Source organism: Hyperolius riggenbachi, chromosome 4, assembly GCF_040937935.1.
Source record: "Hyperolius riggenbachi isolate aHypRig1 chromosome 4, aHypRig1.pri, whole genome shotgun sequence".
NCBI classification, from domain to species: domain Eukaryota; kingdom Metazoa; phylum Chordata; class Amphibia; order Anura; family Hyperoliidae; genus Hyperolius; species Hyperolius riggenbachi.
The window spans coordinates 122,709,316-122,725,816 of NC_090649.1; the positions used below are offsets into that span (position 1 = coordinate 122,709,316).

General features: G+C 41.8%; 1 protein-coding gene across 9 annotated transcripts in view; it reads right to left on the reverse strand.

Annotated features, from left to right (window-relative positions):
• Nucleotides 1-16,501, reverse strand: part of AGFG1 (ArfGAP with FG repeats 1) — a 169,444-nt gene that overhangs the window by 30,058 nt on the left and 122,885 nt on the right. For 4 of the 9 annotated variants that reach the window (XM_068280522.1, XM_068280518.1, XM_068280521.1 and 1 more), the window contains exons 7-10: nucleotides 6,140-6,211; nucleotides 3,977-4,159; nucleotides 2,496-2,577; nucleotides 419-495 (exon numbers count right to left, since the gene is read on the reverse strand). In XM_068280522.1, the coding sequence (XP_068136623.1) occupies nucleotides 419-495; nucleotides 2,496-2,577; nucleotides 3,977-4,159; nucleotides 6,140-6,211 (414 nt within the window). The remainder of the gene's footprint in view (nucleotides 1-418; nucleotides 496-2,495; nucleotides 2,578-3,976; nucleotides 4,160-6,139; nucleotides 6,212-16,501) is intronic. The other 5 variants (XM_068280525.1, XM_068280523.1, XM_068280519.1 and 2 more) reach the window with 3 other exon arrangements.

Here is a 16,501-nt window from a genome sequence, read left to right on the forward strand (position 1 = left end):
AGCATTATATTGCATATATATTTTTCCATTACTCTGTCGTTTTGTGATTGATGTTGTGGTACAGACCTCCTAACTGAGGGGTCTGATTTTGTATTTACTCCCCTTTTGCCACGCCATATTGGTTTTAGTGTTTTTATGTTTTTTGTAGATGGCTTCAATAAAAGTTATATTTGTATCATAGGCATTGGTTGTCTCATATATTCATGTTATCTTCATCAGAAGTTCCTTGTTGTATGTATTTCAGCTTATGTTCACTTCTGTGAAGCACTTATCATGGTGTTTTATATTAGACCCAAACTTTGAAGACGTGCGTATATTAGTCTGGAGTTCCTATTTAAGACTGAGCCACGCTGGAAACCTATTGTGCAGAACAATGTTTGACCATATGAATTTCTGAGTATACAGTGTTTTCTCTCACCTCCGAAGGGTCCTGCACCAGGTGGAGCTGCATGTGCATGCGCTGCTTGAACTGCCGCTGGCATTCCAAACATACTGCTGAAAAAGACAGGCCGGTATACAGTCAGAAATTTCATAATCCTTTTTATCTGTACGGAATGCATGCATATGATCAAACCCATACAGGGATTACAGCTTATAATTAATGCTTTATGACAAGGCAATAGCTTGGTGAATTCCAGAGTTGTACAAACCTGAATATTTCAGTGTCACAAAGCAACTTAAACATAAAAATGACTAAAGAAAATGAACAGGAAATAACTATTTCTAAAGTGCAACTTACGGCCTATTTCCATTACACACAGATTTTGGATGCAGAAAAACTTACTCCAATTAAAGCGTATGGGCCGGTTTGCACTAACTGCGATTTTTCTGATGCAGATTTCCCATAGGCATTCATTGGAGTCCATTTTATGCATCCAGAATCCGCGTGTAGTGGAAATGGGCCCTTAGCTGAAGCATCATGTATTCTGCTGCATAACGCTGTTCAAACCTTTCACAAAATTACCTTTGCTGCAAAGTAATCTTGGTTAGCCATTGAAGCTCCACTAAAGCAAGCAATCCCAAAATTGCCCCATGAAAACAAACAAAAACAAACTACTAATATCCATAGCCATGAATGCAAGCACAAATACATGCGATTTATTTTTACTGTGCGACTGACTGCTTTATATTGGTTGCCCTTCAGTTGCATTTTGTCATTTTTCTACAGGGCAACCTGAGGGCAGTATATACACTTTCAAAACAAAGAAATGTTGGACTATGAACATAATTATACAAACAAAATGGCTATACTAAGATAATGCCGTCAGATATGTTGTCAGTGCTGCAGCAAAACAAAAGAAATGGGAAAAGTGGATCATAAAGGGTTGGTAACCAATAACTGAACAATGTATGCCAATTTAAGCCTTTCTCTCTTTTTTTTAACTGTTACTGCAGAGGCACATCTCCACAGAAAGACTACAAAAAAAATATCAAACTGCTTGAGATCATATACACTTGACCCTATGCCAATTATGTATAACCGTGTTTGGTAACTGTCTACAGGTGATCACTGTTTCATGCAGCTGACTCAGATTGGGGGAACAGCAACCAGCTGTGCTGGGTTTTTTCGCCTGCAGCGGAAGACAATCTACTCTCCTATAGGACAGCACAGAATGCCACTCAGTCAAGTGGAGGGCACATATCTATACCAGCATTGCTGGGCAGACTAAAAATAACAGTAGGATCATTCCTTTTGTTGCCCTACTATTTTGTAACGTCTGTGCAAAAATGAGAGTACTAGAAGTAAACCTGTGCCCAACTAATTATGGAGTGACTCAGACTTGAAATTGTTCCTGACCATTTTTCCATTACTGTGCTGCTCCCATTGGCAAACTGTTACTAGACCCCACTGGCCACTAATCCTGTCACCAATATGACATGGCCAGAGACTGGGATAGATGGCCATTGGATGCAGATTAGTGAGGGAGAAGGGTCTGGGAACAAATAACACTGCACAGTCCCACTCTATAAACAGCTGGACACATCACTTTCAAAAGTATATTTTGCTTAAAGTGAACCAGAGACAAAGCACCCTCATGTATTTTACCATATATATCAGTGGGAACATTAGAGAAAACACCTACCCTGCTCTCTGTTTCATTCTTCGCTGTTCAGCTTGCTTCTTATTAGCCCGGATTAAAATCCCTGACTGAGCATTCAGTCTGGCTTTGCTCAGGAATCATTATAGCCGAGTCTGTCTTCTCTGATGTATTTTCAAGACCAAGCCTGCCCCCTTGTGGCTCAGCTATAATGACTCGGCTATGATCCCTGAGCAAAGCTAGATGGAATGCTCAGTCAGGGATTTTATCAGGGCTGATAATAAGCAAGCTGAACAGTGAAGAATGAAACAGAGCAGGGTAGGCATTTTTTATCTAATATTCCCACTGATATATATATGGTAAAATACATGAGGGGGCTTCGTCTCTGGTTCACTTTAAGCTAAAATAACATTAAATACATCAAACTTTATCACCGAGTGAAATAATAATACATACTTTTCTGTGGCATTTGAAGCTGTGGGGCCAGATGAGGCAGAAACAGTTGCACTACCATAGCTGCTTCCTTGACCAGTTCCAACTGGAAAAACAAAATAAACTGATAAGAGAGCTAATGCTATACAACAGAAAAATACAGGATACAACATATGTACATTTTTCATTGAGTAATAGTATTACAACAGATTTCATGGAGTGCTAGTATTTACAACAGCCAAAGCTAAAAGGCTGGTTTGCAATTTTATAAACTCTACATCCCTATATACAAGGTTTATTACAAGAAGACCATTCCATTAGGGTAGATCATAGTCTTCAAAGACAGTGCAAGAATAAGAGGTGCCCAACATAAAAAAAAAAAAAAAAAAAAAAGTACAACTAATACAAAAAGGAGTGTAAGCAAATAACTTTCCTCCTAAATATGTTCACAAGGCAAACTTAAAGAAACCTTTCATTCCACCCTTCAGCATAGTAGTGTAGAATAAAAGCTACATTTGCTTCAAGAACTTGTTTAGGAAGCATTTAGCCCAGTGACACTCCTGTCTATTATTTTACTTAGCTTAGGTTTTTTGATTGAAAGGATACCTGACCCGAACACAAGTACGAGAACTAAGTACAGGGGTATGTTAATATGTTTATTAGGTACATACCTCTGTGCGCTATCCATTGTCCTGCACGCTCCCCCTGGTTCCCATTATCATCTGCCCAAAAATTTGACTTTCAGAGAAAGTTACATTTTGAAACAGGAAGAGGCTGTCTTATGGAGTTACTCCATTCCACTAATGCCCCTCTACCTTTTCAGCTCACTCCCTTGTTTCCCCGATCCCTGCATGTCCGCATTGGGCACAGAACAAGTGCTGACATGGATGCTTTTCCAAGAGCGGCTCCATTTTTAAGAAAGAGGTGCCAGTTCTCAGAGAGAAGCAGTGGTCAAACGGGACAGTGAAGGGAATTAAGAAGATGCCATACATAATCTGCAGGAGGTAAGCCCAGACATTTCTGCCCAGGAAACCCACTCTTGACAATCTATCTAATATTTTACCATTTCCGATGCAATGGCCTTAACATAAATCTCTATAGTCATAAGTCTCTATGCCATTATTTTTTCCCTCTATTCATGGTCTACCAGATGATTCGTGTCAAAATGATAGAAAGTACTACGTAACACACATAAGAAAAAACAACAAGACAAATTAAGAATATACACAATTTTACTTGCCTATGTAAAGGGAAAAAAAGCTTGTAAAACTGCTGTGATTGGTTGAATATGCTTTTCTCTCTTGTAGGCCAGTGCAGCTCCCCCTTTATTCAATTTATGACATTTTATGCTTGTAGCATTGCAGCCACAGCGGCAGCTTTCCTGACAGCTACAGTGACCGAGCACCTGACCAAGTCACAAAACAACACAAGCATACACTACACCATCCACAGCTTCAGAGGCTTCATGAGCACATGGCTGTACGTCTCTCTTGGCCTCTTCTTACCTTGCGGGTTGCTGAAGATATTGTCTAGGTCGGCAAGAGCTGCATATTTATCTGCTGAAGGCGCACTAGGTTTACTGGCAGCAGTAGTTTTACTGCCTCCAGTTGAATTGAAGGCTCCAAAGTCTGCACTAGAGGATTTGGGAAAGTTATCAAACTGCGCAAAGTTTGCATTGGAATTGGTACCTAAAAGAAATAAATATAAAGAGTTCAAGCAGGCTGCTAGATGATCATGTCATGCATTCACGCAAATCAGATGTACTAATGCATTCAATTAGCCTTCAGTCTTGTGTCTTGCATTCCCAAGGTCTAATGCCTATAGAGTAAGAACTGCGATGTCTGCAGAACAGGACTAGGTCACGCTTTATGAGAACATTAGCAATGGTCTCATGGGCTGAACTTTAACCATTTGTAACAATGGTCTCATGGGCTGAACTTTAACCATTTGTAACAAATCTACTTGCTTGATGAACTTTATTGTATAAACCCGTTCACACTCATGTCAATAACTGCTCCGTGCCAATTGTAATAATTTACGATGTTATCTTCAGCTTGGCCACAGTGAATACACTGAAAGCTGAACACATCAGTTCCAACTTGGCGACTACTTTAAGTTGACAGTGGTTAGCTTAAAAGTCATGATTTTATTTCACAATTAAGGTTTTTAAATGATCTCAAATGGAACACAATTACAATGATACAGGGTATCTTGTTTCACAAAGGAAGTAAACATAAATCCCAGTTAATTATAGGTATGAACCACAGTTTGTGCTCTAAAGCTTGTACACACGTACACTGATTGGTGCCCAGCAGGGATCAGGACTCGACTTCTCAGGTGAAAGTTTGTGATCAAGGCTGTAAGGGCTAGCGACGTGTCCTCTTGCTATGGAGGGGAGAAGAGGGATGACACGTGGCACAAGAAAGAGAGGCTTCCGGTGGGCAGGGTGAGTAGAACAATGCACTCAGAGGTTGCTCAAGCTTATGATCTCACTAAAGAGCTGAACATTGGGGGACTCCCAACACACACTAGAGTCGCACTCGAAGCAGTGTTTAATCTATTGTCTGTACATAGCTTTAGTCTTGGGGTCCATTCACACTATATATCGGTTGCGTTGCAGAACAATTCTGCAGGTCATCACACTGCCCATACAATTTTATGGGTTAGCTCACAACTCTGCATTGTGAATGATCGCATTATTGTAACTCACTGCATGCGGACTTTGAATTAAAGTGATTGTTATAACGCATGTAGTGTCCATTGTGTTTCACATATATTATCCTGCATGCGTTGTGAAACATGCATAGTGTAAATCCAGCCTCAAGGCGTGTACACATGCTAGTAGTGTAAGCACAGTGGACCCTAATCCCCCTCAGTGCATTGGATTTGCCTGGCAGATTAACTCTCCCTAGGACACAGTTTTTCTACTCACCTGGTCTTCTCGAATGGCAACAGAATGCAGGCTAACAACAGGTCTGTATAGCCTTGGCTCTGAGATGACGTCCCGGTGATTGAGCCTTGATCCCTGCCGGGTAACAGTCCTCATACGGGTCTATGAGGTTTCATTTATAGTAAGGAAAGGTAAGATTATGGTTCTTAAGGACCAGATGCATTGCTGGGTGTTGGCACCCGTGGGTAATGGCCAAATCTCACAGTAGAGGGTCCAACTGCTAACTAAATGTGACTAGGGAGAAGGGAGGGAAGGTAATAGAAATGGAGTAAGCCAAGTCTTTGCTTTGTCACTCCTGCACCTAAAACAGGTTGCCTGAACTTGTCCTGGGTCTTTGTCCCAGCAGCTCCACTTTCATTCATAAGTTATAAATAAATTATTATACACAAGACATGCCAGTGACCAATCAAAACTCACTTTATTGAAGCGAGAAATGTTGGACTCTGATTGGGTGACGTGATACTGCATTTTGCAGTATGGGCCTTGCACGATTATTAAATTACTCTGTGCATTTTTCTATAAGAAATTACAGATTTTTCATTTATACATTCTACAGAATTTCAGACACGTTGTTATGGGCTGCAGGGATTTGTACTAAAGTGCATCTAGTTGTCGAAACAAGCCTCTGATGGAAGACACAAGCACAGGTATGTCTAATCTACAGACTCCAAAAATAAGCTATGCACAAAACAAACAAAACAGGGATAAATAAACTTACGGTAAGAGGTCTGCAGAGAGAAAGCAGACGTAAAGTCGCCAACACTGCAGCTGGTAGAAAGCGTTCTGAACGCTGAATGGCCATAAATAGGTGAGAAGGGAAAGGATGGAGAAGAAAATAAAAGGAATGGCAGAGAAAATACAAGTCAAGTTGCCACGTTAACAGAAATTAAAAGAAGGACAGGCAAGCAGAACATAAAACAAAGGCATGCTGTAGCAGTGGAATGAGGCAGGACACTGATATGTTGTATAATACTAGTATGACTATATGGAAAGTGCACCACATAGCCCGACACCCCCAAGCTAGGCAAAATCTAAGATCTGGGTAAATACTGGTAATTGCATTACTATCCAGCTTCTTGTACCCCTTAGGGGCTTCAGTAGAGAGATCTCAGCATGATTCCACATGTCAACCCATCTACTCTGTCCATTATAAGCAATTACAAAACCCCCCACTGACCCCAACCACTGTTTTAGTCCACAAGAGTATGCTTCTATTTAAAAGTTAATCTACCCTTTTGTGCAGCTCAATTCAGAGTAGTGGTCTTGAGAAAGCCCCAATTGCAGAGCGAAACATCAACCCTAGGGCTCTTTTCCACTATGAAACACGATTGTTGCGATGCGATTGTGGTACTTTAAAGTATAAAAAACTCAATTGCAGCCAAAATGCGGCAGGACTGTGATTACGCTTAGGAGAAAATTGCGCTGCAATCAGATCACACTAATGGAAAATGTCAGGTCACTGTCATTTACATTGGTTTAAAACGGTACCTTGTGATCCATTAGCAATTGGAGTCTGATTGCAAAACGCAGGGTAGTGGAAAAGGGCGCTTACTTCCTCCTGCACCTCCTTGCACCAACTATGTACCTCATGTAAGCGACTTGTCATTGTACACTGCTAGGATTTAATATAATTTTTTGAGTTTTAGAACATATGCAATGTGATTCTCCTGAATTCACTCTCTTGCCTTGGAATCGACTGACTGTACTACTATCCAGCGGGAACACTTTGAAATGAAATACGGCTGGTAGACTTGCATGCAGTAACCGGGATCGCTAATGATTGTTGTGGTGTACAGCGGTTTCATGAATTGTTTCATGAACTGATTGATTGATATGAAGCAAACTAGATCAAAACTTTCAAGATAGTATTTTCATTTGATCAGATTCTCATAATAAACAGGAAGTTAGTTACTGATCTTCAGACAGATTGTATTGCACAGTATATACCTGGCCTTAGATTAAGTCAATTGCTAACAGAATTTAAAATACCAGTATCTTTAAAAGTAAAAACGCAATTTCTACCAGAGACAGTTTCTTCCATGTTCACCTTCAGAAAGCATCCAAAAACTGTTGGAAGGTCCACCATTCCTACAGAAACCAACCATGACAGTATATTCAATGTTTACATACATACCAAGTAAAGCTACACGTACTCAGTCCACAGTGCAATGTAAAATGCACAGAGCTCCATATACGTGCTCATGCTGGGAATTCTCCTGCCCTAAACTATTGTGGCCAACAGACTGCCCACAGGACCTAAGCATTCTCAGCCAGGGCTTCCCAACCCTGTTCTCAAGTACCACCAACAGTACATGTTTTGCAGAACACCACAAACATTCACAGGTGGGGTAAGTGGTGTCTCAGGAGAGCTCTTTAATTACCTCTTTGGATTTCCACAAAACATGCACTTTTGGTGGTACTTGAGGACGGGGTTGGGAAGCCCTGTTCTAAATTGCTCTAAATCACCCACACATGTGGTGCAATGTACAGGAAGTACAAAGTCAAGCAAGCAGCATTATCATGCAATATGACACTGCCACATATGTTGTTTAGTGTGAATAAACCCATGATGTTGTTCAATATTCACTGTTTTGTCATGTTGACAGTGGTATAAGGATTGTGTGCTAGGAGTGATTCAGAATGGTTATTTTTTTGTGTTGATAACAAGGGGTAAAGTAGGTACAGACAAAGCAGGTTAGCAATGATAGGGATGATTAGGAATAGGTGGCATTAACAATGGTTAGGATCAGCCAACAGTAAGGAGGGTCAGGGTTAGCTAGGCTTAATAACCAAGAAAAATGGATGGGGAAACTGCCAGTAATAATGTTAGAGCCCACAACAAAACATTACACACTGGACATTTTATAAAGGAACAGTTAGTAGTTGAGTTAAAGGACTATGCTCACTCAGAATGCAGGATGGTCAATGAAATGCAAATAATTCTGAGTTGATGCAGAATTTTGCAAATTTTATATGCAGAAATATGCAGCTCGAAAATGAGCAAATTAAATTGACCCATGGCGGGATTTAATTTGCATACCCCTGCATTAACTCAGAATTATTTGGATCTCATTGACTATCCCTACCAAGAGATTTAAAGAGACTCACAAAATGTTGTGCCTTATTTCTTCTGTCCTATAAGTTCCTATACCTGTTCTAATGTGGTCTGTCTTACTGCAGCCTTTCCTACTTGCACTGTCTCTGTAATAAATCTTATTTCCTTTCCTCTGTCGTGTCTGTCGGGCTAAGGCTGGAATGTGCAGCACTGCTTGCCATTGGCAGAAGCTTTACACACCCCCTCCAAGCTCTGCATGAGTCACACCAGATAGCTGTTCACAGCCTATCATACTCTGGTTAGAAGCCATGTCATTTGTTTGTAAACACTGCCTAAAACTGTTCATTACAAGCCAGGATTGCAGCAGGGAGTGGCAGAAACAGCACCGAGGGGCACAGGAGAAAATAAGGAATATAATGGTATGCTTTTTATTGTAAGAATATTAGAGTACAGATTCTCTTTAAAGCTCCAGTCCAGGTCCACTGTTTTCTGGCCCCGTATAAGCACTCAGTGGAAGATCTTGTTTTTTTCTATGTTGAATCTCCTTCATTCATGGAGTCCAAGAAAAAGTATGCAGTCACTGCTACAGGCTGCAGTCTTCCCATAGAGTTCAGTCTTTGAGTACACACTCACGAGGACCATCACCCAGGGGGATTGGGACTAAATCATTCGATTACTGTTCAGGCCCAATGTTATACAGACAAGCCTCTAGCCTGAAGTTTGATGCTATGGAAGGTGGTAAAAAGAAATGATTGGGCTCAGAGCAGGAGGAGGAACAATGGACTCAGCCTGCACTCAGATGAGGTGATCCAGCAGTCTGGATCTCTCACCCACACATCAGGACCCACACTACATTTTTGGTAGAGGTGACCCCAAATGACTGAACCATTTAGCGTGTCTACAAGACTTAGCAGAAAGATCAGCATTCCAAACTGCTGCAGCACCCACCCATAAAGCTAGATACTAAGGTGCTCAACCAAACTGCTTCAGGACACGAGATCAACTTCTAAAGACAAGCTTTTGCTGCATAAGTCTCCTTTCACATAAAAAGGTACAAAGCACTTTGATTACTAAGCAATAAGAATTTATATTTAGCCCTCTAACTGGGGGTGACCTTTATGACGGGATACCTATTGAGAGTTAAAGTCGCAGTTTGCTACATATTTGGGAACCCTGGCAGACTCTCTGCACACTCAACCTCCCTACTGAATTTTTCTTTTACTTTAAAGACATGGAGCAAGACACAGAAATGAATGTAAATCCCTACAACTCCAGCATAGATTGGACAAGAACCAGGAACTAAGGCAGGGAGTGCTCCACCAATAAATAAGAAACCCATTGGCAACATCAATCCCCAGATTCAAGTAAATATTAAAGTAGAAGGCCGCTCAAAAATATTTTTTCTATAAAATGAACACGAGGCAGCCCATAAAGTTACATATTTAGGTAGAGTGAAGCCTCTGGATAGTCCAGAGCCTTCCCATATCCTCCTCGCCCCCACCTTTGTCACGCATCCACCCTCTGAACACATCTGACAAGAGTTGTTGGATATGCTCTGAAGGCCATGTATGAGGGAGAGTATGACTGCGCCTGTCCACTAAATCAACCGATCATCCACAAGCTGCTCCAAGTTACTAAACAAGCATGGCAGGGTCCCCGGCAGTGGTCTCAACGAGGACACAGGAATCCTCTGAAGGATCTACAGACTTTCCTCTTCATAAGCAAGTACCGAACTTTGCCTCACTTATAAAAGAGCGAGGAGAGGGTCGGTCTGTCTTGCTCAAAGGTGGAGGGATTTCTGCCCATTGTACTTCTGACAATAACGTCAATAGCATTTGCTATGCAGTTATATTGTCACTGTGAAAGTATCCTTAAAACACACACGAGCCGAGGATCGCTACCTAAGGTAAGCATAGAGGTATATTTAAGATGGATCCACATACCACTGTGCACTGTCCATTGTTCTCCTCACGTGCTTGTACAGGCACATTTCTTGGCTACAGCTGAGCAACATGTGCTGTCGCTATAAAGATGAGAACAATGCGCTCGTCCTGCACTCTCATTTAAAGATCTGCCGCTTCAGGTCTCTAAATGCAGATCACAGACTAGATTAATGGCAGAGATAGCCCAGAACAGCCGCCTCGGCTGAGTCCTATCTAGTATATGTACGAGGCTTTAGGCTGCATCAGTCAGACGCTCGAGAGAGTTGGGACAATACTAGTTAACCTGACAGGAAAATTGCCAGAAGTCATTGGTGCAGAGTAAAGAAAAAGCCTTACTCCTGAACAGCCAATCACATTCCAGCTGGAATATAAATATATCAGTCCTGTTACAAGAAAGTGTCAATGAGTTTAGCCAGCCAATCTCTATCAATAATATAAAGAACAATTTTGAGCGACTTTGCCTTTTTGCCCAAATCCAATGGACACCATGTCTTATTTTTCCGGCCACTAGATGTCACTGTACTAATACAAATCCAACAAAATGTTCACACAAACTCAACCTGCACATTTTTTCCCCTTGATCTTACACAATTTAATCTTAAAATTCACCTGTCACCAATGAATAAGGAAATGCCGTAGCTGACCCCTTCATAAAATATACATATTACAGCAATAGGCATAGAGGATGTGAGCGGTCAGTGAAATGATTCTGTATTGTATAATGTGAAAGATATCAGTGCTATACACTACAGTATAAACACAGGAAAAAGAAAAGAATCATGCAGAGCATTAGTGGTGTAAAATGTGTGTATACCGGTCTCATGAGAGGCATTCTGATATTACTATAAAGGACCAGAATTACAGTCGGGTAACTAACACTTTTTATATACTCAAGTAAGCAATGGTTAAAGCTACGCAAATCATTCTAGGACAAGAGTCAAGTAAGCAATGGTACATGAAGGGATGTCTTGCCACAAAATACATTGGGCATAAGTCCAATGGCTTTGAGCCCCTCATGCCCTTACCATTTCCATGTGGTCCTTGCTCTCCATTATTACCCATTTCACATACTTCATACCTGCCAACTTTTTGATATAAGAAAGAGGGACCCGGAAGCCATGCCCCTGCCACACCGCTAATCACGCCCCCAACACATCCCTAGTCTCGCATATCAAAGATTTCATAAGAAAAATATGAAAAGTCCCAAAAGAGGGACAGTTGGAAGCTATGCGTACTCTTATCACAACAGTCACAGAATCTGTGCTTTTGGCATGTTTTTATTCTATGTAAAGGGGCTGCCTCTAAAAACAATCATTGGCTGCGTGCTAATGGGACCTGATGTGCTAAAGCGAGCCAGTGTCCTAAAGCGAGCCAGTGTCCTAAAGCGAGCCAGTGTCCTAAAGCGAGCCAGTGTCCTAAAGCGAGCCAGTGAATGTGCAGAGATCTTTCATGCAGATGGGTGAACCTTGCTATTGCCTGCAGCATCCTTTAGCAAATTACTGAGCCACCAGCCACCACATGCTTTCTGTAAAAAAATTATCAAACTGACAGGAATCATCTGTTAACCTAGACAAGTTTCGATTAAGCAGTTTGCCTAGATACACAGAGAGAAAAGAGCTTTGTCATTTGGTGTTCAAGTACACCTGACAGATATTTTGGGTGTGGGGGAAACCACTTTACAGAGGGTCACTTTAAATACTGAGCATGCATGGTTTACAATACATGTCCAATCCTAGACCCAGGCAGAGGTGCTGGGGAGGGAGGAGTAAGGTTTACACTAAAAAAGCATACTGTATTTATCTTATCTTCTTAGGTCCTCCCCCTCATTTTATTTACACTTCTGCACATTGGTCCCTTTTTTTATTTATTTTTTGCTGCCAAGCCTCACCCAATCCAACGAGAGTGATACTTACCAGCCCTTTTCCCAGTATGCCCTCCTGGCTGCTCCCCCTTTTCTCAGCAGTTACAGTTGCCCATGGTGGGAGTTGGAAGGGGCCACCATGGGCAGCAGTAGGCACTGGTGAGAAAAGCCTTTAGGGAGACCTGTTGAGCTGAATAAATGCATGCTGTTAAAAAGCTTTAAGTTAAATTGCCCTTTAAACTTTATAAACAGTTTGCATGTTGTATATAAAACCCGCAGTATACAGAATGCAACGACAACACAGCACACCTCTGCCACAATATAAAAAACACAGCAGAGAAACAATTTTAGAAAAGCATATTAAAAAGGACTAAAGGACCCTTTACCTCAGCTATTGAAATTAATTTTCAAACACCTTTTTTTACGCTCACAAAATTTACTCAGATCACTAAAAGTAGCCTTTCTGATTCGGTCTGCGTGTAAAGATCTTTCAGAAGGTGATTACAGACTATGCTATGATCAGAAATGTAATACCTAGTACACACCACACAAATTTCTGTAATGCTGGGCATACACGGGTCGACTATGCGCCGGAATCGAGCCAGCGCGTCCGGATCGATTCCCGCTCGTTCCTGCGGGCACTTCCCTATCTGCGTGTCGTTTTTCTTTTGTCCTGCCCGCGGGTATCGAGCGTGGAATCGAACCGGCGGGTCATCGGACAAGTCGGATATTATCAATCGAGCCATCAGCGGCTCGATTGATAATGAAAAATGACCTGTGTATGCCAGGAATAAGATTCTCAGTAAGATTTACCTGCCAGATAGATAATTTCCGACATGTTGGAAATTATCTATCTAACCATCCATCTGCCTAGCAATTAAGCATTGTTCTACTCAGCAGGAGATAACCAGAAGACAATGCATCAGAGATAATGACCAGTCTCTACCAGTACTTTACAGAAAATCTTACAGAAAATTGTATGGTGTGTACTAGGCATTCGATTCCCAGATTCTGCCAGGCAGCGCTCTGTCATTCCATTGTTTCTCAGGAGGATTAATATGTTTGGATCAGTCAAGCAGGTAATGTGTCACTAGGTATCTTTAACTAATTCTCAGACATTATTCAGAATTCTGAACACAGACAAAACTTGAAAAATAGTAATGCCTTTACAAGGTTACAGTAACAAAATGAATGAGGTAAACTGTAAGATCTTCTCATTTGGTGCTTGATCTAATGAGACTTCATGGTAGTCTCTGTTACAATAGGCAACCCCAGGTAAAAGTAAAATACAACTGTGAACTGCCAATACTATTGATATGTATTTTATAATATTATACTCTGCATCTTTAGGAGTTTATATAATCTGGTAATTTGAATTGTATGCAATCCAGTGCAGAAACATGTGCTTTAGGGTGGGTCTACTTTTAGCAGCAACAAGCCTACATTGTGCAACTTCTGAGTGTGTGTGAGAGATAGCAGGAAACTCAGTGTGAGATCAGCAGGAATACTGCTTCACCAGCAACCTTTCCAGAACACTAGCAGTAAGCAAGGTGTAAAGGCCTGCACATTGTGGAAAGGCCTCAGAACTCAGTCTTGGGGTTTTACTGGTGTTGTCCCATGTTGACGTCAGTGAGAATTGCCGTCACTTCTTGTCCAGAGTGACAGACATCAAGAAATAAGACGGTTTGGTAGCGTTTAAAGAAGGGGGGAAAAGACCCCGGACCTGCTTTTCTTGCGGTCATTCATTTACAGTCCCCAGGATCACCAGATTCATGTTAAAGGACGAGTTAACTGGAGAGGTATATGGAGGCTGCCATACTTATTTCCTTTTAAACTACACTAGTTGCCTGGCTATCCTGCTGATCCTCTGCCTCTAGTACTTTTAGCCATAGACCTTGAACAAGCATATGCAGATCAGTTCTGACTGAATTTACAATAAAAGGAACGCACACACGTTAGTAGGTAGGCTGGTGCTGGACCCCCAGGCAATGTGCAAGTAATTTTCCTGAAGGAGTCCGCACACAAACCGTAGAAGCAATAAACGTGAAGTATTTATTCTCCCATCACATACATGTGCAGACACGGTCTGACCTGCTTAGGTCGACGCACGTTTCAGGGCCACGCAGGGTCCCTTTTGTCAAGACAGATAGCAGATAAGACATACACCTTGTCAAACCAGTATACAACTATAGATATACCCCCTAATCCTTTTGGAACAACCCCTGGGTGGTTCCATCAATCACAAAGCTGTTACAATTCAAATAGCTGTTACAATTCAAAAATGTCTATTTTCACCATAGAACACCATGCTGGGACACCATAGAACACCATGCTGGGACATGCAGTGCATCGGAGTGTCATGGGATTGATTGACAGGCTGATAGACCTATTGACATTTAGGCAATGCAATTGAATTGCAAATAGACATTTTTGAATTGTAACAGCTATTTTGAATTGTAAAGCCCCATCTACACGATACGATTCTTTATACGATTCGATTACGATTCTATTTACGATCCGATTAAATCCAACACGTCCGATTGGGATTCGATTCAATTCGATTTGCCATTGTTTTGCAATGGCAAATCGAATTGAATCGAATCCCGATCGGACATGTTGGATTTAATCGGATCGTAAATAGAATCGTAATCGAATCGTATAAAGAATCGTATCGTGTAGATGGGGCTTAACAGCTTTGTGATTGATGGAACCACCCAGGGGTTGTTCCAAAAGGATTAGGGGTATATCTATAGTTGTATACTGGTTTGACAAGGTGTATGTCTTATCTGCTATCTGTCTTGACAAAGGGGACCCTGCGTGGCCCCGAAACGTGCGTCGACCTAAGCAGGTCAGACCGTGTCTGCACATGTATGTGATGGGAGAATAAATACTTCACGTTTATTGCTTCTATGGTTTGTGTGCGGACTCCTTCATGAAAATTACAGTTCTGACTGAAGTCTGACTGGATTAGCTGCATGCTTGTTTCAGGTATGAGATTCAGTCACTACTCTAGCCAAAGAGATCCGCAGGAAGCCAGGAAACTGGTATTGTTTAAAAATAAAATATGTCAGCCTCTATATTCCTCTCTGGTGGTCTTTAAAGCCTAAAAGCTCCATGGTGGTGCACAGAAAAAGGAGAGAGAAAATCTCTGCAACTGGGACAGCGACAGCACTACCAACCCCCAAAATGTCTATCACAAAACAAACACTTCTGGAATTTGGGTTTTAGGCCCATGGTCTGACTGTATTTGGATGTGGAGAAACCTGCACCTCTACAATTCGGAGTGCCACAAGGATCAATCCTATCCCCTCTGCTGTTTGCAATCTACATGTTGCCACTCGGTACCCTTATCCAACGTCATGGCCTGACGTACCACTGCTACGCCGATGACACACAGCTATACCAGTCCTTCAAACCTGGTGGAACAGACCCTACCCCAAAAATAAACTCTTGCTTAGCTGAGCTACAGGCATGGTTGAATGATAACTGGTTGAAACTAAATGCTGACAAAACTGAGGTCCTGTTTGTCCAAAGCCTGTGCCCGCCATCAAAACAGCTCTATCCTAAAGCAACACCAATCAGGATTGGGAATTCAGACATAAACAGCTCCAGCCTTGTGCTTAGCCTTGGCGTACTAATCGATGGGGAATTGAGTTTCAGAAACCAAATTTCATCTGTAGTTTAATCTTCCTACTTTCATCTGAAGAACATTGCAAAGATTAAACATCTGATTCCCCCAGAGGATCTTCCAACCCTAGTCCATGCCTTCATCTCATCACAGCTGGACTACTGCAATGCCCTTTATGCCGGCCTCCCCAAAAAGGACCTGCGTCGCCTGCAATTAGTGCAGAATGCTGCTGCCAGATTGCTAACAAACCAGCCTCACCACTGTCACATTACACCGATCCTTCGCTCACTGCACTGGCTACCAGTAGAATGGAGAATACTCTTCAAGATTGGACTGCTGACATTCAAATTCCTGCACAATCTGGGCCCTGGATACATGAAGGACCTGCTGAAGCTGCACCACACCTCTCACAACCTCAGATCAGCAAGTTCTATAAACTTGGTCACTCCCAGAGTGCACCTCAAAAAATCTGGATAGAGCCTTCTGTCATGCTGCCCCTACTCTTTGGAACTCCCTGTCACACCCAGTAAAGACAGCACCATCCCTGGAGCTATTAAAATCCAGACTGAAAAGCCACCTGTTTAGCCTGGCAT